This window comes from Kwoniella bestiolae, chromosome 1 (assembly GCF_000512585.2).
Source record: "Kwoniella bestiolae CBS 10118 chromosome 1, complete sequence".
NCBI lineage: Eukaryota > Fungi > Basidiomycota > Tremellomycetes > Tremellales > Cryptococcaceae > Kwoniella > Kwoniella bestiolae.
Genome location: NC_089241.1, coordinates 98,299 through 125,558, shown reverse-complemented (window position 1 = coordinate 125,558; position 27,260 = coordinate 98,299). Strand labels below are relative to the sequence as shown.

Sequence of the window (27,260 nt, the reverse complement as noted above, 5' to 3'; positions counted from 1 at the left end):
CTCTGTTTCAGAAAAATGTGTTAAGCTCTAGGTGTCCTCGTAGCAATGATTCATACCTCCTCTGACCGGTCCGGACCGTTTCCACATACCATACGATATCAACCAAAGTTCGAACCTGCCACAAGCCGAAGGGAAGGGTAACTGTCACCACAGTGATATCGAACTAATCAATCCTCGACGAAGCGAGATAGAAGCAGCGCTCGAATGCATAAGGCAAGCAGGCGTCTTTGCCTATCTAGCAGGAGATTAAGGCGGACGTATAAAGAGATAATCAGGACTTGTCTGGACAACACTTCCGGATCTCGGCGACATTCGAGTTGAGGCGAAGAGCATATAATAGCGTGCATGGGCTTTGGGCACAGAGGACTGTAGTCTCCCCGGTTGATCTTAGTTCCCTTTCATAGTCCTAGTACTTTAGGTTACCGACTTAGCTGGTTTGTGCTACTCCTGTTCTATAAACCTCACTGCACCACTTGCATGAATAGTAGCGCTTCATATTCTAAGTCGGTGTAGCAACCTGATAAGAATTAGCCAAGTCTGATGTGATCGAGCCACGCCCCAAGGCAATAGGTAGCATCCAATAGAAGCTCGACACCTGCACCTAGAACCGTTCATATACTGTGAGCATATCCCAAGACCAGGCCATTGGTCAAGTCAACTCCGGTCTGCAATCGTGATGGAGCATTATCTTCGAACACCGCGCCAAGCCAAGTGGAAAAGCTCATATCGCCGTACACGAAATCACAAACATACCAGATATCTTCCATGCTTCATCATCGAGCCAGCAGAGACTCAGATAAGGTACTAGATGCATAGTAATTATGCTGTACTGTTCACTTGGAGGTATGATACCTTTGTATAGTCCACAGAGGCATGGGGTAGATACATTCTATGGTAACAGGCTTATGATACAAGGATGAAAACGAGGAACTAACAATCAACCAACAACACATGATTAGCTGATTCCTCTTTAACTGTATACCAACAGGAATATCGGAAGCATCTCATATCTCAAACATCGCAAGTATTTCTGGATTGTGTGGACTGGAACTCACAAAGATGATTAATACACCGAATATCTTCAACATCAACCATCTATTACTTGATATGCTCGCGTAGTATTTCAACAGTTCCCTCTGGGCGCCAGTGACGTTGCTGTATGATCATGATCGAAGTTAGGGGGAATTAGTATAAGTGTATATATCGATCATCCAGTATCGCCGGTGTCTCCATTCTAAACAGGAGCAGAGACGATAGTGAACAGAAGAGAACCAGACTCACGCAGCAATATCCGTCGTATCAGCATCGATACGCTGTACAGTCTCTCTCTGCTCAGCTACCATCCCAGCGAGTTGAGAGAAGATGGAACCGAGCTCTGCGATGGTAGATTCGATGGATTCGATGGCGGTAGAGCGAGATTGGATGTAGTCGTTCTGCAGGCAATCATTCTTTAGCATTTGATCCGTTTAGTCAATTATAAAAACAGAGATAGTCTTCTCTGTTCAAGGCGAATGCCATAAGATCGAAGTATAGTTTCCCTTCCCCTGTGGTTCTTGTGTGATTTGTGCAAATGACAAGCGAAAGGAAGACGAGAATATGAGGGAATGAACCCACCTGCTGCTCTACCAATTGCATCTGCTGATAATCCCCCCCACCTCCACCTTTCACCACCCCGCTCTCACCTCTATCACCATCTATATCCAACGCCAGGAAATCCGTCTTGCCATCGTCTGGTATAGGTGATGCTCGATTTTTACCTTTTCTGTCGAATCCTGAGCCTGGTCCACCAGATTGCGAGAAGAGGAGAGAGTCTGCAACGAGCAAGGTGGATGAGCAAGGTTCTTCAGTATCTCATACTGAGAATGACACGATGTATGAAGAGCATGCAGGGGAGAACACATGGTATGAGGTTAGGTAACTTACTATTCGACGGAGGGGGTAGAGAAGCGTTCGCAGCGGTATGCATAAATTGTTCTGTCCTATCTTTACTAGCTTTCATATTCTACCAATCAACCAATCAAGCACAAGTCAACGACAATCCCCTTTCAAGAAGCACTAGACCCAGACAAAGACCCAAACCCAAACTCACCTGAGTCCTCAACTCCAAAACATCCTTAAAACCCATCCCCATATTCGCCAACCTGCTCTGCAACAACATCACAACATTACTGTTATGCTCCTCGACCTGTTTCCCATTACTCGCATTGCTGCTGTTGGGTTTCTGTGATCTGACGTAGGATTGGAGAGAGGCGATCTGGGTGTTGAGTGAGGCGATGTCTTGGCGGATTATGTAGGTTAGCTCGGATATTTCGATGGGGCGGTCGTCGAATAGCGTTTTGCGTTTGGCCACTGTTGTGGGGTAGTGGTGGAAGATGTGATTGAAAAGGTGTTGTGTAGTTAGAAGTATTCCAGGTTATTTTGATAGATAGATGAGACGGTGCAGTCGGGATAGGATGATGCCGGTGACAGACGCACGTATAACGTCGAGGTAGAACAAGGCATACAGGTTGAAGATGTTCATAGCAGAGATGAGAATATGTCAGCTTATCCCCTTGACATATCTTTCGCCAAGTATCGCCAACTCACACTGAGCCAACTTCTGCAACTTCAACGTCGTATTATTTATATCCTTTGCTATCCCCGAAGCCATCCTCCCAAATTCACTTTTACTTCCTCCCGCTTTTCCTGCGACATCTTTACCATGCCCCGCTAAGAGAGGTTGTTTCGCTTCCCTATCTTTGGCTTTCCCCTTGAGGTTTGTGGAAGAGGAGGAAGAGGCAAGGGAGGAACGTGATTTGATGGAGTTTAAGGTGGAGTGGAATTCTGAGGTTCTGTCTTTTGGGGGCATGGTGGTGAGTGGTGTACTCTGGGATGGATGTTGGGATAAGTGGGAGGGTCGATATATATATATGTCGCGTTGAGTTTCGATACTATAGAATGGATGAAATGTCAACAATGAATTGTGATAGATGGATGGATAGACGCGCTGGCACTGTGCGTAGGTGTAAGTGGCAACCAATGTCCCAAGTGCCACATTGTTTTGTATCGCCGTAATTCCGATATCAGGTTGAAGATGGAGGTCAGGATGATGAGCACGATAACATCAACGCTGAGAATGATGATTTATCACACATCATCAACTCATCTCATCTAGCATAACTCACTCAGCTATCAGCATCAACATCAGGATCACGAACCAAGAAGAGGACATCAATAACACGTTAAACGCTACATCGAGCCAAATTAGAAAGAAAAAGGAATAAATCAAAATCAAAACCACCCAGGATGTCTCGTGTATCTCAACCCGAATTGAAGAGTGAGTGATTACATTTTCATAACTCATCGTATCTCATGAATGAGACATCTCATGAGTCTCAAGATACCTTACCACTGTACCCCTCACTTCTCATTTCAAACGATCAATGCTGATCTAATCCGTGCTCCTCTACCCATTACATCTTCCGCTCGAATCATCTTCCCTCGACAAACCACATAACCACATCACCATCGATCATCCCAACCAACACTACCCATACATCACACACACCCCTCGACCTCCACAGAATTCATGGACCGAAGATGTTTCCTAAACCTCCAAGGTGGAAGACAAGTATCAGGCGTACTGCGAGGATTCGACATGTTCTTGAATTTGGTGGTGGATCAGGCGCATGAGGAGTTGGGAGGGGGGCAGAGGATACCTTGTGGGATGATTGTGAGTTGGGGTTTTGCTTGTACATCTCCTTTATTGCAGGTCTGAGATGGGGTAGAAAGATGGGAGATGGTTTTGAGCCGAGTACCAAGGAGGAGGAAGGGGGTCATTCGTCTTGTGGATCGAGCGGGGGAGGTTTGTTGAAGGTGCACGAGAATATATGATGTAATGGATGAGAAAAGAAGTATTAAAGACATGGAGGGTCTATCGCTTGACTTGACTCTGTACATCTCGGAAGGAAGGATGGATTTACGAGCAGAATATCAATAATCTGGAAAACAAGCCGAAAGAAGTGTGGAACAATCATCACAACATCTCCTTTCGCTTCGGTTCGACGTTTCAACTTGTTCGTGTGATTCGTATGAATTGCGAGGCTGACTCAATCTCGTTCGCTCAATAGGTCATTCGAGGTAATTCGGTATCGTCGATGGAGCTACTGGATAGTATGAAAGTGTAGCAGTAGCACTTTTGGAAGTAGGCGGGAGATGGAGCTAGGTGAACTATAGGTTGAGAGTGATACCAACAGTTTAGAGATCAGATCGAAAAGTGATATAGGGGTGTTAAGAGAAGAGTTTAAAACTTCTTATTTCGAGAACACATCGTTCTTTGCTTTTCCTTTTCGTTCATGTACATTACGATATATTTCAATTACACAACATCAATGCATTATAGCAGATACCCAATGGCCTTTCCATCTCATCAAGAGCGTCATATTGCCTCGGGGGATGGGTTCATACAGCATGCAGCATGATAGTGACATTATGGATTTATGAGATACTAAAATGCAAGCAAGGGAGGGAGGGAGGCGAACGTGCCTGGCTACCACATGATATCACTCCAAAGATAACCTACTCGAATAACCCAACTATTAATATACATATTCAGCCAATCTTCTCAATCTCACATCGACATCATCCGACATGCAGCTCAAGAGTACAGTGATCCACCATCCACAGGTCAGTACAGGTGCACAACCCGACATGTCGTGCACTCGTACCAAAGCAACTCCGGAGTACCTTGCGGGAGATCTCCTTACGCGTAAGATAACGGACAGGACCAGTTCTACAACCCCACAATCGAATGGGGACCAAGGCTCAGCTCTGCGATAGTACATAGCGATGTCGAAATGCACCATAACATAACATGGCATGTCTCCTGGCACAGGAACAGGGCTATCGAGGTTCATGCGACATCATCAGCAGGGGATATCTCTCGTATCGTTATAACAATGTTCAACGCACGGATGACCCATCGACGGGGACTAGGGAAGGATAGGACTGTTTCATCCTGACGACCACCCTCACGACGACGATGAGATGATCATTGCGCTCACCGTTACACTCTTCCTCGGCTCATCTGCGATCAAACTGTACGAGTATCTCATAAGAGCAGTTTTTTATGTTAGACCATGCATGGTATGGGAGATAACATGGCATATGAGATGAGGATGAGTGAATGGGTAATACATGATACAATCTTAGTATACCTTTGACTCCCCTCAATCAATTCCAATCATATAATCATATACCCATCTCACATCTCTCATCTCACTGTTATATCCTCCTTTATCTATCATTCCCTCATATCCCATCTTCATCTATCAATACCTTGTACGTGGGTTATATATCCCCTTCCCCCCTTTTCTCATCTTCTTTGTCTCCCTTCACACACACACATACTCGTATACACACAAGCACTCAATCCAACTCATCGTCGCTCTTTTCACCTTTTCCTCTTCTACCATGTATTCTTACCAATCACAAACCTGTAATACCCATCCTGTATAAATCATTTTAATTATCCTCCTACTCCTTCCCATCTTCTTTGTCCCTCTCTTCTATCATGTCACTATCAACCCCCTCCGCTTCCGGCTCCAATCCAAACTCCAACTCGACACCATCCTCCTCAAAATCACTCTCTCACCCTCATGCTCACTTCTCCGCAACATCCCAATCCCGCTTCTCCTACGCAACCACATCACCTCCTACTCCAGATGCCGACCGTTTATTCTTTCGACCACCTCCCGCATCGCCCGATCCAGATATCACGTCAAGTACCAGTACGCCAGAACGGTTCAATAGTAATGGGACTTCATCGATGACCAACTTGGTGTTCAATAACAGCAACAATGGTGAAGGGGTAGCAGTAGGGTATGGAATGGATCCAAAGAAATTAGCAGATATGTTGAGTCCTCCTGAACCCAGTTCTAGCTCCAGTTCAACTACCTCGAAAAAGAAGAAAGGTAAGGAGAAAGAGAAGAAGTTGAAGGGCAAATCATCAAATAACTCTATAAGGGATATACCTAGCACACCTCCCCCTGTCCCACCTAAAAACCTCTTACCTTCCACCACCCCCAAATCGACCCGAACCACTACGAGTTTCTCATCCTCCCTCTCGCTGGATGATACTTCTCATTCGCATTCGTACTCTAGACATTCTCACTCTACCGAGATCCACTCACCCAAAAAGGCGATTCACGGGCGTATGACATCCGCTTCGTCCCATCAACTCAACCCTAAACCCTCTTTGGTCAGCTTATCGGGGTTCTCACCTACTCTTCCAGATTATCAACCGAATTACCAGGTATACTACCATCAAGGTCAAGCTAGTATCCAAAGCCCAAATCGATACCACGAAGAGGAATACGATGAAAATCAACCTCGCCCTTCGATGAATTATCCAAACCCCTCTGAATCGTTCGAACATGAGACTACCCTAGGCCATAGTAGAGAGAGATTACAAGCCAGTCTAGCGGCATTACCTTGGGCTGAACCTCCCCCGAGACAAGCATCACCTATCAAGCTCTCTTCTCCCATATCAGCTTCTGCATATTCCGGAATCGAAACTGGAACTGGATATTCCTCGTCAACCATCAGAGGAGGGACGGGGACAGAGACTCCACAGAGGACACCGACATATTCGTTCCTGGCCAAAGATCCTTCTGCGTCTACTCCGACTAATCTCAAACACTCGAGACGACCCAGTTTGACATCGTCAATCAAGAGCCAGCTGACCATGCCTCCTATACCTGAAGGGACTGGTGGGCTGGTTATCCCCCAATCACCGAGTGTATGGTCTCAGAACCAATCTAGGGACTCGTACAGGTCTTCTCAACAAAGTGGATATAGCGGTATGGCAGAGTTCCAGCCTAGTGGGAGTGGCAGTGGGAGTGGCGGTCGATCATCACCCATCTCACAGGATATCTCTTCGCCAGGTATAGTCAGCCTCATCTCTAATGGTAGTACGAACAACAGTTTCAGTCCAGGAATCACCAACACCACCGCCAGCGGAAGTGGATCCGGGGGACACGACAGATATCCAAGTATAACCTCCGCAATGGCTACCAAAGCTTCCTCCTCTGCCTCCCATTCCCACTCAAACGGAAAATGGTCGTTGGTCAGTCGGTCCAAATCCAGCTCAACGACGACTTCTTCGAAACGAAGCAAATCGTTCAAATCGATACGATCCACCAAATCTTCCAATAGAGGATCGATGAGTGCACACGGACATGGGAACGGCCGGTTCGTATTGAGACGATGGGAGGTCCAGAATACACATGGTCAGCGTTGGGAGGTGTTGGATAGAGAGGAGGTGAAGAGGAAGGAGAATCAGATGGATTTGAGGACGTTGGTGGGCAGAGCTTGGGTTTTGGAAAGGGTTTTGAGGAGTGGGAAGAGGGTGAGTGGGATGTTTGGCGCGGATAAAGCAGAGAGTCCCTTACTCCTCGTTTGGCCGGATTGGAGCGTTTTCAAGTGCTACCTATTTTGCTCGCACATCGCGGAAAGAGCCATTCGAGGAAATTGCAATGGTTCGCAACTCACAGGAAGGAGTCAACGTACTAATCTCACTTAACTCATCGTCAATAGGTCTCATCACAATCCCTCAAGATCTTACGTCCCTTCACTCCCTCCTCGGCCAACTCCACACCCAGACCATCCTTACCGCACCCCCCATCAAGCTCCGTTTCCAAGAACAAACACCGCCCATCTTTATCCGTGACGATCAACCCATCGCGTCGATCGTCTCTACGGCACTCTTTCACCCACAATACCAAACACTCCCCACGAAGTAAATCCACATCGAGTACCACGACAGGCACAACCTCCAAGAAATCTAGGAGAGGATCTGCACCCTCCATACGCATGAGATTGGGAAGAAAGTTAAGGCGGACAGAAAGTAGGGAAGATATATTTACTGAGCTGGGATCTGAGGGGAGCGGTAGTAGGGGTCATAGTAGGGATAATTCGGTTTCTACCCATCAAGGTGATGATGGTTTCGGAGAGGCGTATGTCAGTGTATCCTCGCCCAAACGTCGGTCTTACCCGTCCCAGGAAAAGGAGAAGGAAAGAGGGGAAGAGAGGATAGGAGGTAAAGGCGTTGTTGTCTTCCCTGAGGAGATATCATCGTCTTCTCAAGATAACATACATCATTCACCGCCACTGCCACCAAAGGATCGTAAGACTACTTCATACGCAGGAGGGAACAGCTGTACCACACCCAATTGCTTCAACCTCAGCCCATCATCACCTACACCACTCCTACCCCATCCGGACCTTACTACGTTCCAGCGAACTCCAACCCATGGTCAATACACCTATGATCAAGCTCAAGGTCAGGCAGAAGCAGGGTATGATCCAGAGAAAGGAGAGGTAGTATTGAGGTATTCCCCTCAATCCCCACATCTGGGCCATCGCTCCCCGAATTGGAGGAACAGACAATCGGTGATTTCATATATCGAGACTGGGGTTTGGGAGAAGAAACCCAAGAATCGATTTAAAGTTTGGATGGGGGTTGGTGCGGGAGTGGTTGTGCTGTTGATTGTGGGGTTGTTGGTTGGGTTGTTGGTTAGGAGGAAGGGGAATGGTGGGTAGTGTGTGGGAAGTTCGGGGTGAATTGGTCCTGGTCCCCTTGAGGTGTATTGTACTCTTGTTATATCATACTCTTATTGCCATGTTTTGGTTCGGTTTGTTTTGTTTTAGTCGTACATCATGTTACAATTTCTTGGTCGGAGTTTGATTTCGTCTTTCGATCTTGGTATAGGTATATTCATAGGTGATAATGCATCAATCTCATACTGCATATGGAACGTCGATACGATACGGCTAGGTACTGTACTGGGAAACCTCGTGTACTATGATACATATTATAACATACAATGATCACTCTCCCTGATATTCATCGTCGGGAACTTGGAAATTTTCCAAATCCTCCGCGACACAATCGAGATCATAAGCTTCCCCTCAATTAAGAGGTTCGTGGAGCCACCTCGTCGAGTCATAGACGTCAGCTGGGAGCTACGGGCCATTCGATCAAGTGGGGCTGTACCGATAGTACCTTGGTTGTGCGAGTAGCGTACGTCGGAGAGATCAAACCCAGAAGCAGCATCGATGTATCCGTACTCGTACGAAGCTGACGCAGGAGGGTAACTCTGAACCATCATATCATTGGAATCTGAAGATCCCAAGTCGTACATGGGGGGATAGCCAGACCAAGAGGTTTGATCATCGGCGTTGACGTTGACGTTGACGGGGACGGGGACGTTGTCATTCCATTGGGTAGATGGTGGTTGAGGCGTAGCTGACCCCACACCGAGGCCGACATCCGACAGAGCGGGAGCGGGTGTCATCCCCATACCTGAGGGTTGGCTCGTCGTGGACGTCTGATAGACTTGATGAGTTTCATCACCAACACCGGTGTAGTCACCCAGCTCGGTACCAGGATCCCCACTCCCATGTGGACCTTGAAGGTACTCGTACAAAAACGGATTATCGATGTGCTCCGACCCCGAGGACCGCAAAGGCTCAAAGGTGAAATCCGACATCGCCATCGCGCTCGAGGCATGATCGCCCATTCCTCCTTGAAGGTTCTCCATCGAGACCGGTTGTCCATCCCAATTGAAATCAAAGGAAGTATCACCCAGTGACACTGAACTTACACTTCCAACTTCTTCGTTACTCGTATCATTCGCATGACCGGTCATGCCTGTACCCGTCCAAGTGACGATCCGGCCATGATCCTGCCTGTGCGTTTCCGGCTCTTCCTCGATCACAGAGCAGGAAGCAGAAACATCATATTCCCCTCGTCTAGCACCAGGCGATCCTACTGCCATTCTCCTCCGCCTGCGATATCCCCCTATCCTGGCGCTTGGGGCTAGGGCTGGTGTGCCTTCATGGTCAGCCATGGTGTATGATAAACACCAAAGAACGAGAGTTAGCTTAGTGTTCGAGAGACGGATCAAGTTGTAGATGTGAGAAAAACTCTGCGAGATGGTCGGATGAAACTATTTATAACTTATCATACTATACTTGAACGTCACGAATACGAGCACGATAGTTTTCCGAGTCGTTTACTGTATATCCTTATGGATCGGTCGATCCTTTCATGCGGTACTACATTTGACACTTGGGTTCTCGCCACTTGTTTCTGGGGTTTCACATCTAGGAGAGGATGGTTTCGCTTCGATGAAACCTCTGAGGATCGTTAGCTGAGAATCATGAAGGGAGAAGGAAGGTACGAGTTGGTCTGTCATATTTCTATTCGGGAAATCATGGAGCTGTTGAGTCAAATGATTAGCACACTTTGCTTTAGAAGAAGAGACTACTAAATGATTGTTACATATAATCTAATCACGGTAGATCGTCAGTACAGTGATTTCACAGCGACGGTTGTGATGTACCAGATCAAATCGCTTATCTTCTTCAGTCTCTGGACAGTGAGAATGTCTTCGGCCGATTCTACATGGGGAGGATACCATGCACAATGTCTTCAAATCTAACTTATGTGTACAACATTCTGTTTTGCTTTGCTTTGATATCCCTACGTTCTCACCGTCTACCTAAACGTGCTTGTGATGTTTCGTTTTTGTCCTGCCTCCCTGCCTATCGGATCTCTCTCACCAGATCATTCAATATCCCACTGACAACCCCCACACCCTCTTTGACCATCCCCTTGTCCTTCTCCTTCACCCTAACCAATATCCTAGAATTGAATCTATCAGGATGATAATTCCGTATCGCCTCTCTAATCGTCTTTCTGATATCCACCTTCCCGTCCTCCGCTGTATCTTCCGCCACCGCATGAACGAACGTCCGTATATTATCAATCGAGAGATGTTCGATCGTGGTAGATGATGAAGGTCGATAGATGGGCCAAGGAATATCATTGAAAGACATATCAATGTCCACCACCTCCGCATCCCTCTCACCCAGCAGCTTCCACCTTTCTCTCCACCTGCTTCGTTCATTGGTTCTCTTGCGCTCTTCATCCTCGCCCTTCTGCTTCTTCAACCTCTTGATCCGTCTCTGTTCTTCCCGCTCAGCTCGTTCCCTCTCAACTTCTTTCAGCCTCTCTTTCTCCTCCCTTGCCTTTCGTCTTCGTTCGGCAGCATCAACTTCATCCCGATGTTTGAGCCTGTACATCCCCTCTCTGACCCATGAGGAATACTCTTCGTCGTTCATCCGTCCAAGGGGTGGGGTGGGTCCCCCGTCCAGTAAAACTTCATCAACAGCTCTTCGTCCAGCTCTGGACGAACCTCCTATACCCAGTCCAGCAGCTTCTCTAAATCTCTTCGGTATGTGTATATCCTCATCGAACCCCCCAAACCCAGACCCAAATGGATCATCTACATTCCCAGCCATCCAATTGATCTTATCCTCCCATTCCCTCCTTTCCAGCTCCTCTCTCGCCCTTCTGCCATATCCGCCCATCCACTCTCCCTGCCCCTGGCCCAGCTCACCATCTACATCATCATTGTACGTGCGTCTAGACTGCTTGCGAGGAGGCGAAATGGATTCTGATCGACCCCTCCTCGGAGGGGAGACGGCATACCCGTTCGCACGGGAGATACGAGCCGATTCACGAGCTTGACGATGCTGTTCTTTCCTGTACAGCCGATCTGCTTTCTCAGCTTTGGTTTCTTTCCTACGAGAGCAAAGAACCCCTTCATCAGCACACTGTCTATCAAATGAATCATACTTGTGAAGTGAAGGGTGAACGTACATTCGGATTTTGGTCGGCTTGATGTCCTTGTAATCTCCCGTCCTGTCCAGATCAGGCATCTTGAAGGCCAGTGCATCCGCAATGAGATACTGCCGATGGTTGTGATGGTGGTGATGCCGCGCCTTGTCTTCTGCTTCTTGACATACGATATGATGGGTGGATGATGAAGAATGCAAGATACGTTAAGGATGTGAGCTTGAGCTGATTCCATGTTCATGTTATTTTCATGTTGGGTGGCAAAACACCATGGAATGACGCTCTCCACGTGGCAATATCCCATTCTTGTATGGTCCGTGCGTACAGTGGCATGGCATCAAGCATGGAGAAGTCTCCTCTGTGTTTGAATACTGCACCGACTAAACACACTGCTAGATAATGGGATCATGCATGAACATTTGTACGATATGGTACGTTGTCTTCTGTTTGCTGGGGTCAGAATCGTAATCCCACCCTATCGAGCAGAAGGTACACCATCGACCAAATGGGCTGTAGATCCTCTGATTGCTGGACTGGGAAGACCAGATCTGATCAGATCTGATATCTACAATCGAAATTTCTTTTGTGTCCGTCCTCACCCCTTCCGCTTCCTATCACCTGCATTGATCATCTCAGAAATGTCGTTCACAGTTGCACATCCGAGGGAGGTCCACTCGAGAGCTAAGATATTTCGTGCATTCGAGTGATCATCCACAGGGGGATCTATCGTTCAGATCATGGATTCGTACTGAGTCCGGCTCTCGACGGGACATGCGGTCCTGTCCTAAGTATTCAATCAGCCGAAGAGGGAACAGACGGGTCGTGAAACTGGACATAAGTGATGGAACACAATCTGATCTTTTGAATCAGATGAGAAAGACAATCAACAAGACCTCACGACTCGCCAGGAGTATCTGTCGAGGACTTGAATCTCATCTGTCATGAGGAAAATGTACAGCGTCATGTGCCGCATTTATCCAGCCGAGGATGAGCAGCTGTCAAGTCAAGAACAGCTTCACGTGCTAACGCATGACGGTCTGGCGTACCGTAGTAAGAAAGTACCATATGGTCGCAACGGCAGTATTTCCAGTTGGTGGCTCCGGGCGCCGCAAGACGAAGCAAAGCTACGATATGTACTGCTATCAGGTAGAGAGGATAATCATGAGTCATAGGCCCCCTTCTTATCACCTGAAGATGGTAACGCAACGTACCGTAATACTCTCTGTGTAAATGGAAAATAATCAATCAATCACCGTCGGTTATGCCACTATCGTCAGCGGTTGGAATCACATCTCCGGTAGTGATCAACAAGCGATGCTCTCTAAAATTGATGAACTGAAATAGTGCCTTGAAAGGCCTTATCGCAACATTCCGTTCTTATGGCCGCCTTGACCGACGGGCTCACATGGCGACCAAACGAGACGAGTCTACTTGTACGGGAACTCCGAAGGGCTCATCGCTGGGCACGCAGTCTAGCCTTTGTGATCACACGTCGCGGCATGGCATGCATGCATGCTTGCATACTCGCTCCATTGCAGCTTAGACTTGCATCAGTCCTGATTAAAATATTAGAATCCGTTTTGGTAGTACGAGTTGTACGTGGTACTGTACGTAGCATGCAATCGAACGGAGTTCAGGGTCCAACAGTACCTCCCCCGGCGGTCTAAACCCTCTAACCCTTTCCCATCTCCTCGTTTGCTCCTTTTCCGGGCCCCGAAGTGAAGTGTAGTGGAAGAGAGAGCACAAACAATCATCAAACGATTAAGATGATTTTGAATGATACTGCAGTTACATACTCTACTAGTATCGCCGCCAAGAAGCCCGTCGCCCGTCTCGCCGTCAATTATGCCCGTCTGCCATTTTACTTGATGCAACACACATGTGCATGCGTAACTTATAGATACAACTAGATATATTCATCATTCCTCGGATGTCATCTCTTTTCTTATACCTTATAATATAATACATACACACTCGTAAAGCCAGCGCCAGCATGTCAGTCGGTATAGGCGATTACAGCTTCACGGAGAGAGCGCAAGAGCGGCCTGATCTCGCTCGTGCCCTGTCCAGAAGACAGGAGGACGAGGATCAAGATCAAGATCAAAACCAAGACCAACAACATGCCCAGATCGATGAGAAGACTGGGAAGCACCACCACCACCACCACCACCACCATCACCATCACCATACGACCCCTCAAGAACGTAACGCCCAAGTCGCCGGGCTGGCCAGACAGATCTCTCGCGCGTCCGTTCATGGAGCAGGCAACGCCGATGATGTCTTCAACTACGCCAAGGATAGCGATATGGATCCGTTCTCGGATAACTTTGACGCGAGGAAATGGGTCAAGCGAATGAGTCATCTGGAGACTACTCCTAGAAGGACAGCGGGTATTTCGTACGCCGGGATGAGTGTACATGGTTTCGGATCAGATGCAGGTGAGTCGAGTTCGAGCCCTCCCCTTTGTGACCGTACAATGCTAACTTGGCCCGAACCTTGCTTTCTAGACTACCAAAAAACCGTTAGCAACATCCCATTATCCCTTATCAGTTCAGCACGAGACCTTATCAGTCATAGAAAACGTAAAGTGCACATCCTGAATGACATGGATGGTGTTTTGGAAGGTGGTGAGATGTTGGTCGTTCTAGGTCCTCCAGGAAGGTGAGTCGCTGTTTCTACCCATCCTACGGCTGTCGCTGAAATGAATTCGCAGTGGGTGTACTACACTACTCAAGACCATCGCAGGAGAGACAAATGGTATCTTCCTGAATGAAGAAGCAGAGATCAATTACCGAGGTGAGTTAGCTATTCCTCGGCTCTTCGTAATAGGTCAGAGCTGAACCTGTCCCAGGTCTTACCCCCAAACAGATGCACGGTCGTTTCAGAGGTGAAGCCATCTACACCGCAGAGGTCGATGTACACTTTCCCAACATGACAGTCGGAGAAACACTGCAGTGAGTATTACTATCCGAATGTCTATATAGGCATTTGACTAACGCCGCTCATCAGATTCGCAGCCGAGGCAAGAGCCCCTCGAAATCCTCCCGGAGGATTGAGCAGGATCCAGATCGCAACGCATATGCGAGATGTCATGATGTCCGTGTTCGGTATCAGTCATACCATCAATACCAGAGTAGGAAACGATTTCCTCAGAGGTGTCTCAGGTGGAGAGTGAGTATTTTACTCAACAATCGGCGGAATTCGGATAGCACTAACGAATTTGCTCCTTCCCATCACTTCCTTTACCGCCGTTATCGTTTGCCCTCTCCACTCCATCAGACGTAAGCGTGTGTCCATCTGTGAAGCAGCTCTAGCAGGTGCTCCGCTCCAATGTTGGGACAACTCAACTCGTGGTCTGGATAGTGCAAACGCTATCGAATTCTGCAAAACCCTCAGATTACAGTCCGAATACCTGGGTACCACAGCTGTCGTGGCAATCTATCAATCCCCTCAATCGGCTTACGACCTGTTCGATAAAGTGGCTGTGCTGTACGAGGGAGAACAGATCTACTTCGGCAGGGCCAACGAGGCCAAATCCTTCTTCGAGAGAATGGGATTCCATTGCCCTGAACAACAAACTACTCCGGATTTCTTGACCAGTTTGACCAGTGCTTCGGAACGTCAAGCTAAACCTGGATATGAAGATCAGGTGCCCAAAACACCAAAAGAGTTCGTCCAACGATGGAAGTCTAGCGAAGAGTATAGAAGGTTGAAAGAGGAGATTGCAGCTTTCAACGAGCTACATCCTACCGGCGGTGAGAGATATGACCAGTTCTTGGCTTCTAGACGGGCGCAACAATCTAAGAGAACGTAAGTCCCGGCCTGCTCCTTCCCATTACATGTTCTATGTATATTATGTGTTGATGTCTTTAATAACAGCCGACCCGCTTCTCCTTACACCCTTTCTTACGGTCAGCAAGTCAAGCTTTGTGTGGCGAGAGGATTCTGGCGATTACGTGCAGATCCTAGTTTGACGCTCACACAATTATTCGGTAACTTTGTTATGGGTCTTATTATCAGTTCGGTCTTCTTCAATCTTCGTGAGTGTTTTCGCCATCATGTTCTGAATATGGCTAACATGCGATTTCAGAGGATACCACGGAGAGTTTCTATCAACGAGGATCCTTGCTTTTCTTTGCTGTCTTGCTGAATGCTTTCGGTGCTGCTCTGGAAGTAAGTCCCAACTTAGTTGTTCAGAGGTCCAGGTTAGATCTGACATGAGTACACAGATTCTTACCCTCTACGCTCAACGTCCAATTGTCGAAAAGCACGCGCGTTACGCCTTGTGAGTGTGATCGTGGCACTTTGACCCTTAAACCCCAGACTCACATCATTTCACGTAGCTACCACCCCTCCGCTGAAGCCTTCGCCTCCATGCTCGTCGACATGCCTTACAAAGTTCTCAACTGCATATTCTTCAACCTGGTACTCTACTTCATGACCAACCTGCGTCGTGACCCAGGTGAGCTGTCGGATATGTCCGAAAGTGGCACACACTAATCATTTTTCGATTTTTAGGATCGTTCTTCTTCTACCTCTTGATCAACTTTTTCTCGACACTCACCATGTCAATGATCTTCCGAACGATTGGGTCTGTTTCTCGGTCATTTGTGGCTGCTATGACACCTGCCTCGGTGATCATGATCGGTTTGGTCGTCTACACCGGTTTCGCGATCCCTGTGACCTATATGAGAGGTTGGTCTCGATGGATAAATTATATAGATCCGATCGCCTACGCCTTCGAATCCCTCATGATCAACGAATTCCACGATAGAGAATTCACCTGTTCGTCCTACGTGCCCTCACCTCAGATTCCTGGCTATGCCGACGTTGGCGCTACCAATCGGATTTGCAGTGTTGTGGGTGCGACCGCCGGTTCTGGTGTGGTCAATGGTGATACCTACATCGCTTTGTCATATGATTACTTCCATGCTCACAAGTGGAGGAACTTTGGTATCCTGTTGGCTTTCATGTTCTTCTTCTTCGCTACCTACATTGGCGCCACTGGTGAGTTGACAATATCCTATCTAAATTCAATTGACTGATCTTCTCTTTAACAGAGGTAATCACGGAAAAGCAATCGAAGGGTGAAATCTTGGTGTATCCTAAAGGCCAAATCCCCGAAGAACTCAAATCATCCAAACGTAGCGATGCTGACTCGGAAGGATCGGATCACAAGGTCAAAGCGTCAGACGTAAACAACTCTTCTGGTGGTGGTGATGTAGCGATCATTCAAAGGCAAACTTCTATCTTCTCTTGGCGAGACGTGGTGTACGATATCAAGATCAAGAAGGAGACGAGACGTATTCTGGATCACGTTGATGGATGGGTCAAGCCTGGTACTCTTACTGCCCTGATGGTAAGTACTCTCACAGACTTGGTAGGAACAATAGCTTATAATTGGGGATTGTAGGGTGTATCCGGAGCTGGTAAAACGACACTCCTCGATGTGTTGGCTACTCGAGTTACCATGGGTGTCGTTACCGGAGAAATGCTTGTCGACGGACATCAACGAGACGTATCCTTCCAGCGAAAGACTGGTTACGTCCAACAACAAGATCTTCATCTTCAGACCAGTACCGTCCGAGAGGCTTTGCGATTCAGTGCGTTGCTCAGACAACCTAAACACGTCACCAGGAAGGAGAAGTACGAGTACGTCGAAGAAGTACTGAAACTCCTGGAAATGGATGGTTATGCCGATGCAGTGGTCGGTGTACCTGGTGAAGGTGAGTTGTCGTTTCTATACAGTAACACGTTACAACAACTGACTTTCCTATTGCGCATAGGTCTCAACGTCGAGCAGAGAAAACGTTTGACAATCGGTGTGGAACTTGTTGCCAAGCCGGAATTGCTTCTGTTCTTGGATGAACCCACCTCTGGTTTAGATTCTCAGACTTCATGGAACATCCTTCAACTTCTACGAAAGCTCACTGAAAACGGACAAGCTATCTTGTGCACCATTCATCAACCTTCGGCGATTCTGTTCGAAAATTTCGATCGTCTTCTCTTCTTAGCGAAAGGCGGCAAGACCGTATACTTCGGAGAAGTAGGCAAGGGCTCCCACATCCTTATCGACTACTTCACAAGGAACGGTGCACCGCAATGCCCTCCTGGCGAGAATCCAGCAGAATGGATGCTCGCTGCCATCGGTGCTGCCCCTGGAAGTCACACCGCTGTCGATTGGCATCAAACGTGGATAGACAGTCCTGAACGTGTTCGTGTGCGAGAGGAACTCGACCAGTTGAAGATTGAAGGTGCCTCGAAGGACACGCCCAAAAACACGAAAGCCGATAAGGCAGCGTACTCTGAATTTGCTGCGCCCTTCGGAGTCCAGTTTTTGGTGGTCCTCAAGCGAGTGTTCGAACAATACTGGCGAACTCCCTCTTACATTTATTCCAAGTTTTTCCTTGCTATCGCATCAGTAGGTGGCTATTTATTTTCGCCTGAGCTGTCTTCGAGCTAACACTTTCTGGTAGGCTCTATTCATCGGTTTCTCTTTTTTCAAAGCGGATACCTCTCAGCTGGGTCTTCAAAGTCAGCTATTCTCGGCGTTCATGGTGAGTAGTAACGTATAGCTCGATCCTCGTAACACCGCTGATCACGCCGTACACTTCAGTCCTTCTTGATCTTCGGTCAACTCGTTCAACAAATCATGCCCAATTTCGTAGTCCAGCGAAGCTTGTACGAATCGCGAGAGCGACCATCCAAGACATACAGTTGGAAAGTGTTTATCTTAAGTAACATCGTTGTTGAGATTCCATGGTCCAGTAAGTATTTCAACCCTTAAGTGTTTCAGGCTTGTACTGATGGTCTCCTCTCAGTGCTCGTCGGTACCCTCTTCTTCCTCTGCTGGTACTATCCTATTGGCTATTACCGAAATGCCATCCCTACCGATACCGTCAACGTCCGAGGAGCTCTCATGTGGTTGTACATGCAAGTCTTCTTCCTGTTCACCTCTACTTTCGCTACTGCAATTGTGGCAGGAATGGAATTGGCCGAGACGGCGGGTAATATCGCTCAATTGATGTTCTCGTTATGTTTAATCTTCAATGGGTAAGTCCGTTTTCGTACTCCTCTTGAGCTTCTTGCTGACGAGGCGATGTAGTGTTTTGGTGGTGTACAACTCTCTTCCAGGATTCTGGAAGTTCATGTACAGAGTATCTCCCTTCACCTACTTGGTCGAGGGAATTCTCAGTGTCGCAGTTGCCAATACCAGAGTCCAATGCTCGGACATCGAATATCTCGTCTTTGATCCACCAGCGGGCGAAACTTGTCAGTCGTACCTCAGCACCTACATGAGCGTGGCCGGAGGATACTTGTTGGATGAAAACGCCAGTAGTCAATGTCAGTTCTGCACGATCGAGAATACAAATACTTTCTTGACGGGTTTCAACCTGAGTTATGGCAATCGGTGAGTCCTACTTCTCCTTTTTCCGCCCAGCTTGGCTCAATCGCAAGCATTATAAATGGCTGACGATGATATTCCTTGGATAGATGGAGAGACTTCGGCCTGATGTGGGTCTACATAATTTTCAACGTCTTCGCTGCTATTGGATTATACTACCTTGCTCGTGTGGTAAGTCCTTAACACCTTCCCGCTTAACAAGATATCATGCTGACCATACAATGATGGGTTTAGCCTAAAAACACAGGTAAGGAGAAACCCACTCCAAGTGAAGATTCCATGAAAACCGTTTCAAGAACGAAATCGCGAGCTACCGAAAAGAACGCAGCATAAATATTGTCATCTGACCTGACAAATACTATTTTCCCAAGGACATTGAAAAACATTCATAGATAGGACTATATAGTATTTTTGTGTATAATTTTTTCACATCTACATCATTCAAAATGGAAATCAACCCGATTTTGTCCATTCATTTTCTTCCTGACCTTCAACATACCTCTTCCTTTCTCCATAGATCATTTTCATTCCAGCCGATACCACTCAATAATGATATCAGTATATGTCTACACCAGCTTCGCACCACGTCCATCATCATCTTGTTCCGCATTCGCGGTGTAGTACTCAAACACTCTGAGCATCTTGTAGAAGACCGAAGCAAGGAGAGAGCCAAGTAAGGGCCCGATCCCTTAACAACATTTCTCGTATCAGCATTTCCGCCCATCGTGGGACGAATGTAGCAGTTTGTTCAGGGACTCACAGTATATCCAGTGATACCCCGGGAAAGTCTTTTCTACGACTGCTGGACCCAGTGATCGAGCAGGATTGAGTCCTGCCCCAGTATAGTATATTCCTACCATGTGACCCATGAATAAGGCGATGCCGATACCAAGCGGTGCGAGGAACGTTCCTCGATGTTTCTCGACTGCCAGCTATCATCAGGTCTATATCAGCACAGAACAACTAAAGAATGTATATCACACACCCCGAGGAGAGGGTACGTACCATGAAGATAGCCAGGATCAGCTCGGCAGTGAGGAACATCTCCATGAACAGTCCTTGAGAAACAGAAACGTTTGCTGATCCAGAGTGAACTCAGCTTTCCTCATACCGAGATGTACTACACACACAAGACTGAGCGCCCACTCACGTCCTAAGGCGTTGTCAACGCTCAGTGGACCGGGTGTCAGAGCGTCTACGACCGCGGCCGCACAGATTCCAGCTATAAGTTGATCGATGAAGATGAGTGCACCTCTGAATGGTTTCATCAGCTGTCTCCGAAAAACATCTTTCTCCAGGTGGACTGTACATACCTGATAGGATGCATCAACCCGCAAAGGACGAATGCAGTGGTGACCTACACTTCGTGTCAGCTTACTGATGGTAGTATCTTAGCATTGCGAACTCACAGCAGGGTTGAACAGTCCACCAGACACTCTGAAGAAGATCCAAACATTGATAGCTAGACTTGCCCCAAAGCTCGTGGCTCCAAATAGCAAGAATACCAAGAACTCGCTGGTGGTAGAGGGTGTTCCGCCCAGAGAGCTCTTACCGACCATCACTCCTGCATAGGCGAAAAAGAGGAAGAGGAAGGTGCCGACGAACTCGCCCAGCTATAAATAGTAGTCCATTTCATCTTCCAAGTCAGTCGATATCAGACCAAGGGGATGGGGAGGACATCTCACCAGCGCAACATGGACTGCTCAAGTCTAGTCAGCACTCGTTCTGTGGCTGTGCAGCGACACAGATGCCAGAGGTGAGGACTCACTCTGCTTATAACATCCCACAGGTGAAGGGTGCCTAAGGTTATGCCACAGGTTCCCAGCCTCTACAGCTGCTGGTGGACCTTCTGTCAAAGGCGATACCTGTGGAAGGGCAGTAGTTGCTTCGGAACGTTTCGAGAAGCTGGTCATATTCTTGAGACTCATATTGGGTTGCGATAATTGATTGAATTCATCTGTGATGAAATACTTTCAAGAGCGGAAAGGATGATTGAGCTATTTATACTGTTCAGTCATGAAAGACTGCGCCATCCTTACCGTATCCTTTGTCTGCGTTTTGACGTCTTAATTGTAGCTCAGCAAGGGCTCAGCTCTCGATGAAGCCCATGAACATCGAAACCTAGAGCGGACTTCGTAAATCTCCCAATTTGGAATAGACGGTAGATTTCTAGTGCGAAGACCACTGGGAGACTCAAGAGACTAGACCATTCGAGGAACATTCTTTGCAGGGATGAAAGCCTGACCAGCATCGATTTCAGGTCCAACATACAGATCTATACATATCGGATTGTTTCGCTGTCCTCCCCTAAAGTGTACATACGCATGCTCTGTAAATGCTACACAATAAGTACATCATCTTTTACCGTGTGAACGAAATGTAGATAAAGTTTTGGCTTGGCTGAAAGCATATGCCATAGAGCGTGAAACAAGGAGCACGTACGTCCGGAACCAAACATACGAACCAAACATACATGCAATGTGAAATTCGACCATTGTGGTCTAGTCGTGTGGGAATAGATCAAACCATTACAAGGGCCAAAAGAAAATTTCTACAATCATTTCAGGCCAGTCTAGCTTTGCTCGACAGTCACATTCAGTCTGATCATAGTATGGGATGCTGCAATTCTCCTTGATAAGCATTCGAAGCAGCCAACATCTCCTCTATATCCGACACGATCGATCTCGGATCATACCCAAACCCAGCTAACGATTCAAAATCCCCATTGTTAGGTGAAGTTTCAGCGTCGAAACCGAAAAGCGATAAGATATTGGTCGTATCAATATTCGATATGTCATCGAATGTGCTCGGTTCAGTGTGCATCCTTGATGGACCAGTGGGGATGGCAGGGAAGACTCTCCTGAGCATTCCGGCAAGGTACCCTGCGACATGCTTGTCATCCACACTTGCGCCTTTGAGGGCTTCAATGAGAGAACATTGGAGATTGACGATGTCTTGCTCTGGCTGTCCAACTGCTCCGAACGATACCGCCTGGAATAGGGGTTAGCACAGACCCTATGGGATATGTTGGGGGACTTACTTTCATCAAGAAGACGCTCGCAAACACCTGTACTGCTGTATGAGCAACCATGGCCGTCGATCACTGCTCCAGAGATATGCTCACCAATTTGAGAAACACTCGACTGGGACAATAGCGCAATAATCCCTTCTTGTGCAATGCGATACCGTACTTGACCAGAGAGACAGCCGCATCCACAGCTTCGATGATGAAAGGCCCTTCGGTCGAGTTGATCACGCTAGCTTGGAAGACACGATCGTTTTGGTTTCTTGTCTGCAATCCGAGATCAGCCATGGTATGATCAGTATCAATCTCAATCCCAGCTCACCTTGTGCCGCCTCATCACACGAGCTTGTGCAGCTCGCATCGCTATGGCATTACCGTACAGCCTATGGACGAAAAGTTGTTAGCGACATGTTCGCTGATATGAGTAGGCAGCACTTACCGTATATAATCTAGATCCAGCCTCCAACGCAGTTCTCTCAATTCATCCTCCGTGAATGTTGGGCCTTCATGGTCAAACAGATTGTAAGTAGGTAGATCACCAGCTTTCAAATGCCATGCCATATCTAATTCAGGCTTCAACCTATGCAAGGTATTCTCGAACTTGCCGGTCCTGATCAGTTCGGAGGTGATGTCGGCTGAATCGTAGAATTGCTCTTGGATCAAACCGATCATCTGAATTATAATCAGCTTCATCAATGTCCCATGATATCAGACAGCCTCACTTACATGGGTGAACTGCGCAACCAGCATGATTTCCTTCCATTTCACTTGTACCCGTGGAAAAGGAAAGGTCTCATCTCCAGACAGGCGGCTGAACTCTCCAAGAGCATCCCACCATCCAGTAGGCATCTCTACATTGTCATCAGTCTGATATCACCACCTAGCAGCGGACTCAAAAACGTACTGGCTGGAATCCTTGTCAGCACTTCGATACATGACCTCCTGAGAAGAACATACCTTGTATCAAAGATCCCCTACCAAGCCGTACCGATGCACTTTACTGCAATCAGCTGACAAGCCTGGCGCCCAGGTCTCGCAATACTTACTGTCGGTCAGCTGCCTGGCAGACTATGAAGTCCCACGTCAGCTGAAAGTTACTACACTGCAAGAGATTTTCGCGCCTCACATATCCATGTTCTATGTCTTCGATGAACAGACCATTCAGATTGAGCTTCCGACGGGTACGCCTTCTCGTCATGCAATCCTAGCTCCTGAGCTATACGGGCAGCCTACAGACATGTTCGTCAGCTAGGCCATGCGTGGACTACATGTACCACTACTCACCAATCCCACCATTGTCCACGATAGATCATCATATACTTTACAAGGGTTCGCCGGTCGTCGATGCAAGTTGGGCTCTACTTTCACGCTGTTGTCGGAAAGCAACATCGCTTGAGGTGGCCATTCGCTGAGAATGAGCAGAGCCTCCACGGTTCCTATCGTACGTGACGATGTTCTGATGAAGCGTGAGCTCGATGGTTCTCATTGGTAAATGACATCAGAAGTCAGGGAGGAATACAGCTACTCACTCTCCCATCGCTATATACCCAATCCTTTCGCGTATCCAGCTCGTCACTTTGTTCTGGACTATCCTCGACCTGCGGGGCTCGAATGGGTCATACGAGTCTCCCATATCCATATATCTCGCGGCCGTACAGACCATAGCGGCAAGTAAGAGCGATTCTTGTAAGAGGATAGGGAAATGTTCGGGCTGGAACAATTGGAGAGGGACTATGGGTAACATCTTGTTGATGTACGTTCCGAAGCTGGTTCGTCATCCTTAGCTCTCAAGTAGATAGATACAATGACATGTTGATATTGTATACTCACTAAGCAAGCAGAGTCGTAGCTTCATCAGCAGTCAACAACCCATCTCGGACCGGTACCCATTGGTTCCATAATCCCGTTCCGACGACATGCTCTATATGTTGTCGCGGCTCTTCCCTGCCTACCACATTCTCTTCTTCAGCAGCTGCACAAAGTATCCTCAAAGCATCCGCTGGATTCTCTAATGTCTCTGCTCTGACGAACTTGAAATCGCCAGTGTCCTCCCCTCCAATCGATTGTATAGGAGTACTACTGCTGGACGGCTTGTACTGAAATGGTTGTTGAACAGCATTCGCACTCTGAGATATCGGTATTGCCGATGAGGGGGTATTTGACTTCCCAGCGTTGGCCTTCCTCTGATACGTCTGGGTGAAATTACATTGACGTCCCGTCCGCAGACATCGTCGACAAGGTGGATCACGAGGTGCGTCCGGGCTTCCCAGGTCGCATCGGAGTTTTGCAGCTCGGCAGGATTCACATGCTTGGTATGTCCTCACATGTGCTGCTTTCTTGGGAGTGGAGCCTTCTGAGGGTGTCGAGCGCTGAACTGGCATGATGATAGGATCTTTATGCTATACCAATAACGACGTTGTGCTGAGAGCTAAGCAGAGATGTATGGCCGGTACTTGTCGGGGACGTGTGGTAGAAGTAGCAAAGTAAGGAGTGGACGCGATACTTTCTGGTGTTGGGCCGACGAGAACCGATAACAACCGACCAGGTAAGACACGGCATCGTTGACTTTATGCATCACTCTCAGAACCGAATTCTAGACTGTACTCTGTGCGTCTCTAGTGACTGGCTGTGCAGGTACTTGCATATGTATGTGCCAATTTCTTCCTGTATGTCCAGTCAGATCGGGTACGTGAGACGGTGAAGACAGATCTCGGGGCTATGGCATTCCCTCTCCTGCGAGCGATTTCAAATTTCATCGACACCGTGCCGAGGACTCCCGCGACAAGCGCCAAACTACCATTGATGAGCCTATGGAGACCAGCATTTTCAGACCGTTTGCTGACATGTGCGAAAAACCTTTCTAAGCGACTTCATACTCGAGACCAGCATGAGATTATTTCCACTTACAGCCTTTTTCATGTTTGCCGGAACCTGGCCCCAAGCCACCAGGAACGGTCGATCATCCACTCTCGTTCTCGTTATCATCCCCTCTCATAAACCTTATAAGCTGTGCTGTTATCCATCACCGAAGACGAGAATGGTAATAACCTCTCTTAAAGCAGTAATGTTTAGGATGTACCTCCAGATCCGTTCAGTGTAATGCTGTGCCAAGTGACTTCTGTCTGACGATTGAATCTCTGATCCAATGGATATATAAGTGAAATCCGTTCGAAGCAGCCTTCACTGTTCATCCCCCATATATCTCACAAGGCAGTGTCAACATGGTTTCCTCCGCCCTTTTACTGACTACTTTGCTGGCTTTACCGGCTGTTTTGGCTTCTGACAAGTCTGTGAGTCTTCTTCTTAACTTTTTTTCCTCTCGAAACTCATGCAGCGAAACTGACCTACGGATATGCACTTATAGAAATCGACTTCGGCCTCTAACAGTTGTTCTGCTTCGACTGTAACCGTAACTCAGACGGTCACTTCTACAGTAACATCCGTCAATCCAAGCACTCCATCCACCAGTATCAAAAGTTTTAAAGATGATAATAAATCGACGGCTTCCACTTCAGCGTCCGCAAGTAGTATAACTCCAAAGGTCGATGAGAAGAAATCCTCTACTCCCACCACCTCCAGTACCAAGTCCTCGAGCTCCTCTAGTGCCATACCAACTTTAAGCTCTAGCGGCACAGGGAAATCCTCAAGCACTTCCAAATCCGATGACAAGAAATCAACCAGCACAAGTAAACCCTCAAGCTCTGTAAGTTCCAAAACAGACGATAAATCCAGAACATCCACTTCCGCATCATCGACCCCACCAGCCCAAGCGACTCTAGCTGTACAAACAGGCTTTAAACCCTCTTTGTCAACTTCTTTCATCTACGACTTGGACAATCAACCTATCGACGCGCCGATCATCAAGACCGCTTCGGGATTGAGTTTGAACAAGACGATGTATGTTGTCGATATGGCTCAGAGTACCGCCGAGCAGTTGTACGTCGAGTTTCCTCTTTCTTTCCCTGCCCCACGCAGAGAGGGTAATCACTAAGCAGAGTTCTATGGTGTAGTGCCAATTATCACGCGAAAGGCAAGTCGGTGGGATGTTATTTCAGTGCAGGCACATGGGAGCCATACCGGTGGGTGCCCAACCATACCCTTACTCACCTTCGGATCCCCCTGCGGTCAATCTGGAGCATGCCGAGCTGAGCTTTTGAATCCGGTGCTGTCATTAGTTCCGACGCCAAACAATTCCTTCCGGAATGTTACTGCGGTCCCAACGTATCTACCGATTCCACCGGGAGATGCACAGGCAAAGGATCAGATGCGAACCTACTGGGAGAATGGGGTGAATGGTGGCTTGACATTCGCTCTGAGAAGTGTCTGAACAATATCAAAAGTATAATGAGCGATAGGATCAAGGCTGCAAAGGCTAAGGGATGTGATTCCGTGGACCCAGATAATGTTGATGCTGTAAGTTTTCTCCTCATCGCACTCACTCCATGAACAAGATTTTGGAAAAGACGTATCAAGTACTGATATCCTGTTTTGATCTTGGGGTAGTGGACAAACCAACAAAACTTCGGTATCACCAAGCAAGATCAAGTCAACTATCTTCTATGGTTATCATCGATCGCCCGATCCAATGGGTTGGGTATAGACCTCAAGAACTCGGGTGATCTGATAACTGATCCTGATACCGGTAAATCAACGGATTGGACTACATCGCTGGTCAATGCATTCGATTTCAACGTGATTGAATCTTGCGTAAGTACAGCCTACAGCCTACAGTCCCTCCAGCACACTTGACTGACTGGGATCTTCAACTAGTATCAATACGACGAATGCGAGAAGTACGATCCCTTCCTCAAAGCTTCAAAACCCCAGATCCGAATCGAATATAAAAGCTCAATCAAGAAATGTCCAAGTTTGAAAACTGGTCAACAGTTGTTGGTATATAGCGGGACGGTCGTCAATTCTAGTCAAATCACTTTGAGCTGTCCATGAGATGGCACTTGACTTATACTTGATGATTGCGTAGAACTGCAGAATGATAGAACATGATATCTATGTATATATATGATCGAGGATGTCGATGAAATGGACTGCCTCCACTGGCTCTGTCATGATTCTGCCTCATTGAATTCGTTGAGTATAGCCATGCAGCTATGATCAGTACACGAGTTGTCACATGCTATGACGTGAGC

At 47.5% G+C, this 27,260-nt stretch overlaps 9 protein-coding genes across 9 annotated transcripts; 4 read left to right on the top strand and 5 right to left on the bottom strand.

The window, feature by feature from the left end:
- Positions 1-903: 903 nt before the first annotated feature.
- I302_100040 (uncharacterized protein) lies at positions 904-2,848 on the bottom strand (the record flags this gene model as incomplete). Its single annotated transcript, XM_019190061.1, has 7 exons — positions 904-930; positions 1,056-1,155; positions 1,282-1,433; positions 1,615-1,811; positions 1,924-2,002; positions 2,090-2,349; positions 2,587-2,848. 7 exons carry the CDS (start codon positions 2,846-2,848, stop codon positions 904-906), a joined length of 1,077 nt encoding a protein of 358 aa, XP_019046809.1.
- Positions 2,849-3,285: 437 nt separating this feature from the next.
- Positions 3,286-4,166, top strand: I302_100039 (uncharacterized protein; the record flags this gene model as incomplete). The annotated part of the gene is made up of 3 exons (XM_065869013.1): positions 3,286-3,316; positions 3,564-3,712; positions 4,110-4,166. The coding sequence occupies 3 exons, from the start codon at positions 3,286-3,288 to the stop codon at positions 4,164-4,166; spliced, it is 237 nt and encodes a 78-aa protein (XP_065725085.1).
- Positions 4,167-5,551: 1,385 nt separating this feature from the next.
- On the top strand, positions 5,552-8,580 carry I302_100038 (uncharacterized protein; the record flags this gene model as incomplete). Its single annotated transcript, XM_019190059.1, has 2 exons — positions 5,552-7,387; positions 7,576-8,580. The coding sequence occupies 2 exons, from the start codon at positions 5,552-5,554 to the stop codon at positions 8,578-8,580; spliced, it is 2,841 nt and encodes a 946-aa protein (XP_019046807.1).
- A 272-nt stretch (positions 8,581-8,852) lies between these two features.
- On the bottom strand, positions 8,853-9,890 carry I302_100037 (uncharacterized protein; the record flags this gene model as incomplete). The annotated part of the gene is made up of 1 exon (XM_019190058.1): positions 8,853-9,890. The coding sequence occupies one exon, from the start codon at positions 9,888-9,890 to the stop codon at positions 8,853-8,855; it is 1,038 nt and encodes a 345-aa protein (XP_019046806.1).
- Positions 9,891-10,587: 697 nt separating this feature from the next.
- On the bottom strand, positions 10,588-11,766 carry I302_100036 (uncharacterized protein; the record flags this gene model as incomplete). The annotated part of the gene is made up of 2 exons (XM_019190057.1): positions 10,588-11,629; positions 11,708-11,766. 2 exons carry the CDS (start codon positions 11,764-11,766, stop codon positions 10,588-10,590), a joined length of 1,101 nt encoding a protein of 366 aa, XP_019046805.1.
- A 1,910-nt stretch (positions 11,767-13,676) lies between these two features.
- On the top strand, positions 13,677-19,421 carry I302_100035 (uncharacterized protein; the record flags this gene model as incomplete). Its single annotated transcript, XM_019190056.1, has 20 exons — positions 13,677-14,121; positions 14,191-14,344; positions 14,397-14,479; positions 14,535-14,637; positions 14,693-14,854; positions 14,963-15,493; positions 15,563-15,723; positions 15,774-15,856; positions 15,913-15,968; positions 16,027-16,145; positions 16,202-16,690; positions 16,744-17,042; positions 17,097-17,409; positions 17,470-18,104; positions 18,160-18,240; positions 18,300-18,450; positions 18,505-18,736; positions 18,789-19,094; positions 19,178-19,259; positions 19,323-19,421. 20 exons carry the CDS (start codon positions 13,677-13,679, stop codon positions 19,419-19,421), a joined length of 4,584 nt encoding a protein of 1,527 aa, XP_019046804.1.
- A 233-nt stretch (positions 19,422-19,654) lies between these two features.
- I302_100034 (uncharacterized protein) lies at positions 19,655-21,016 on the bottom strand (the record flags this gene model as incomplete). The annotated part of the gene is made up of 8 exons (XM_019190055.1): positions 19,655-19,776; positions 19,849-20,020; positions 20,094-20,167; positions 20,239-20,342; positions 20,402-20,445; positions 20,498-20,701; positions 20,774-20,787; positions 20,857-21,016. The coding sequence occupies 8 exons, from the start codon at positions 21,014-21,016 to the stop codon at positions 19,655-19,657; spliced, it is 894 nt and encodes a 297-aa protein (XP_019046803.1).
- Positions 21,017-21,692: 676 nt separating this feature from the next.
- On the bottom strand, positions 21,693-24,494 carry I302_100033 (uncharacterized protein; the record flags this gene model as incomplete). The annotated part of the gene is made up of 12 exons (XM_065869012.1): positions 21,693-22,079; positions 22,129-22,155; positions 22,213-22,380; positions 22,436-22,496; positions 22,553-22,785; positions 22,840-22,964; positions 23,071-23,108; positions 23,160-23,181; positions 23,240-23,342; positions 23,398-23,569; positions 23,643-23,879; positions 23,944-24,494. The coding sequence occupies 12 exons, from the start codon at positions 24,492-24,494 to the stop codon at positions 21,693-21,695; spliced, it is 2,124 nt and encodes a 707-aa protein (XP_065725084.1).
- Positions 24,495-25,334: 840 nt separating this feature from the next.
- Positions 25,335-27,060, top strand: I302_100032 (uncharacterized protein; the record flags this gene model as incomplete). The annotated part of the gene is made up of 6 exons (XM_019190053.1): positions 25,335-25,403; positions 25,478-26,049; positions 26,124-26,192; positions 26,289-26,526; positions 26,617-26,820; positions 26,884-27,060. 6 exons carry the CDS (start codon positions 25,335-25,337, stop codon positions 27,058-27,060), a joined length of 1,329 nt encoding a protein of 442 aa, XP_019046801.1.
- Between the last annotated feature and the right edge of the window lie 200 nt (positions 27,061-27,260).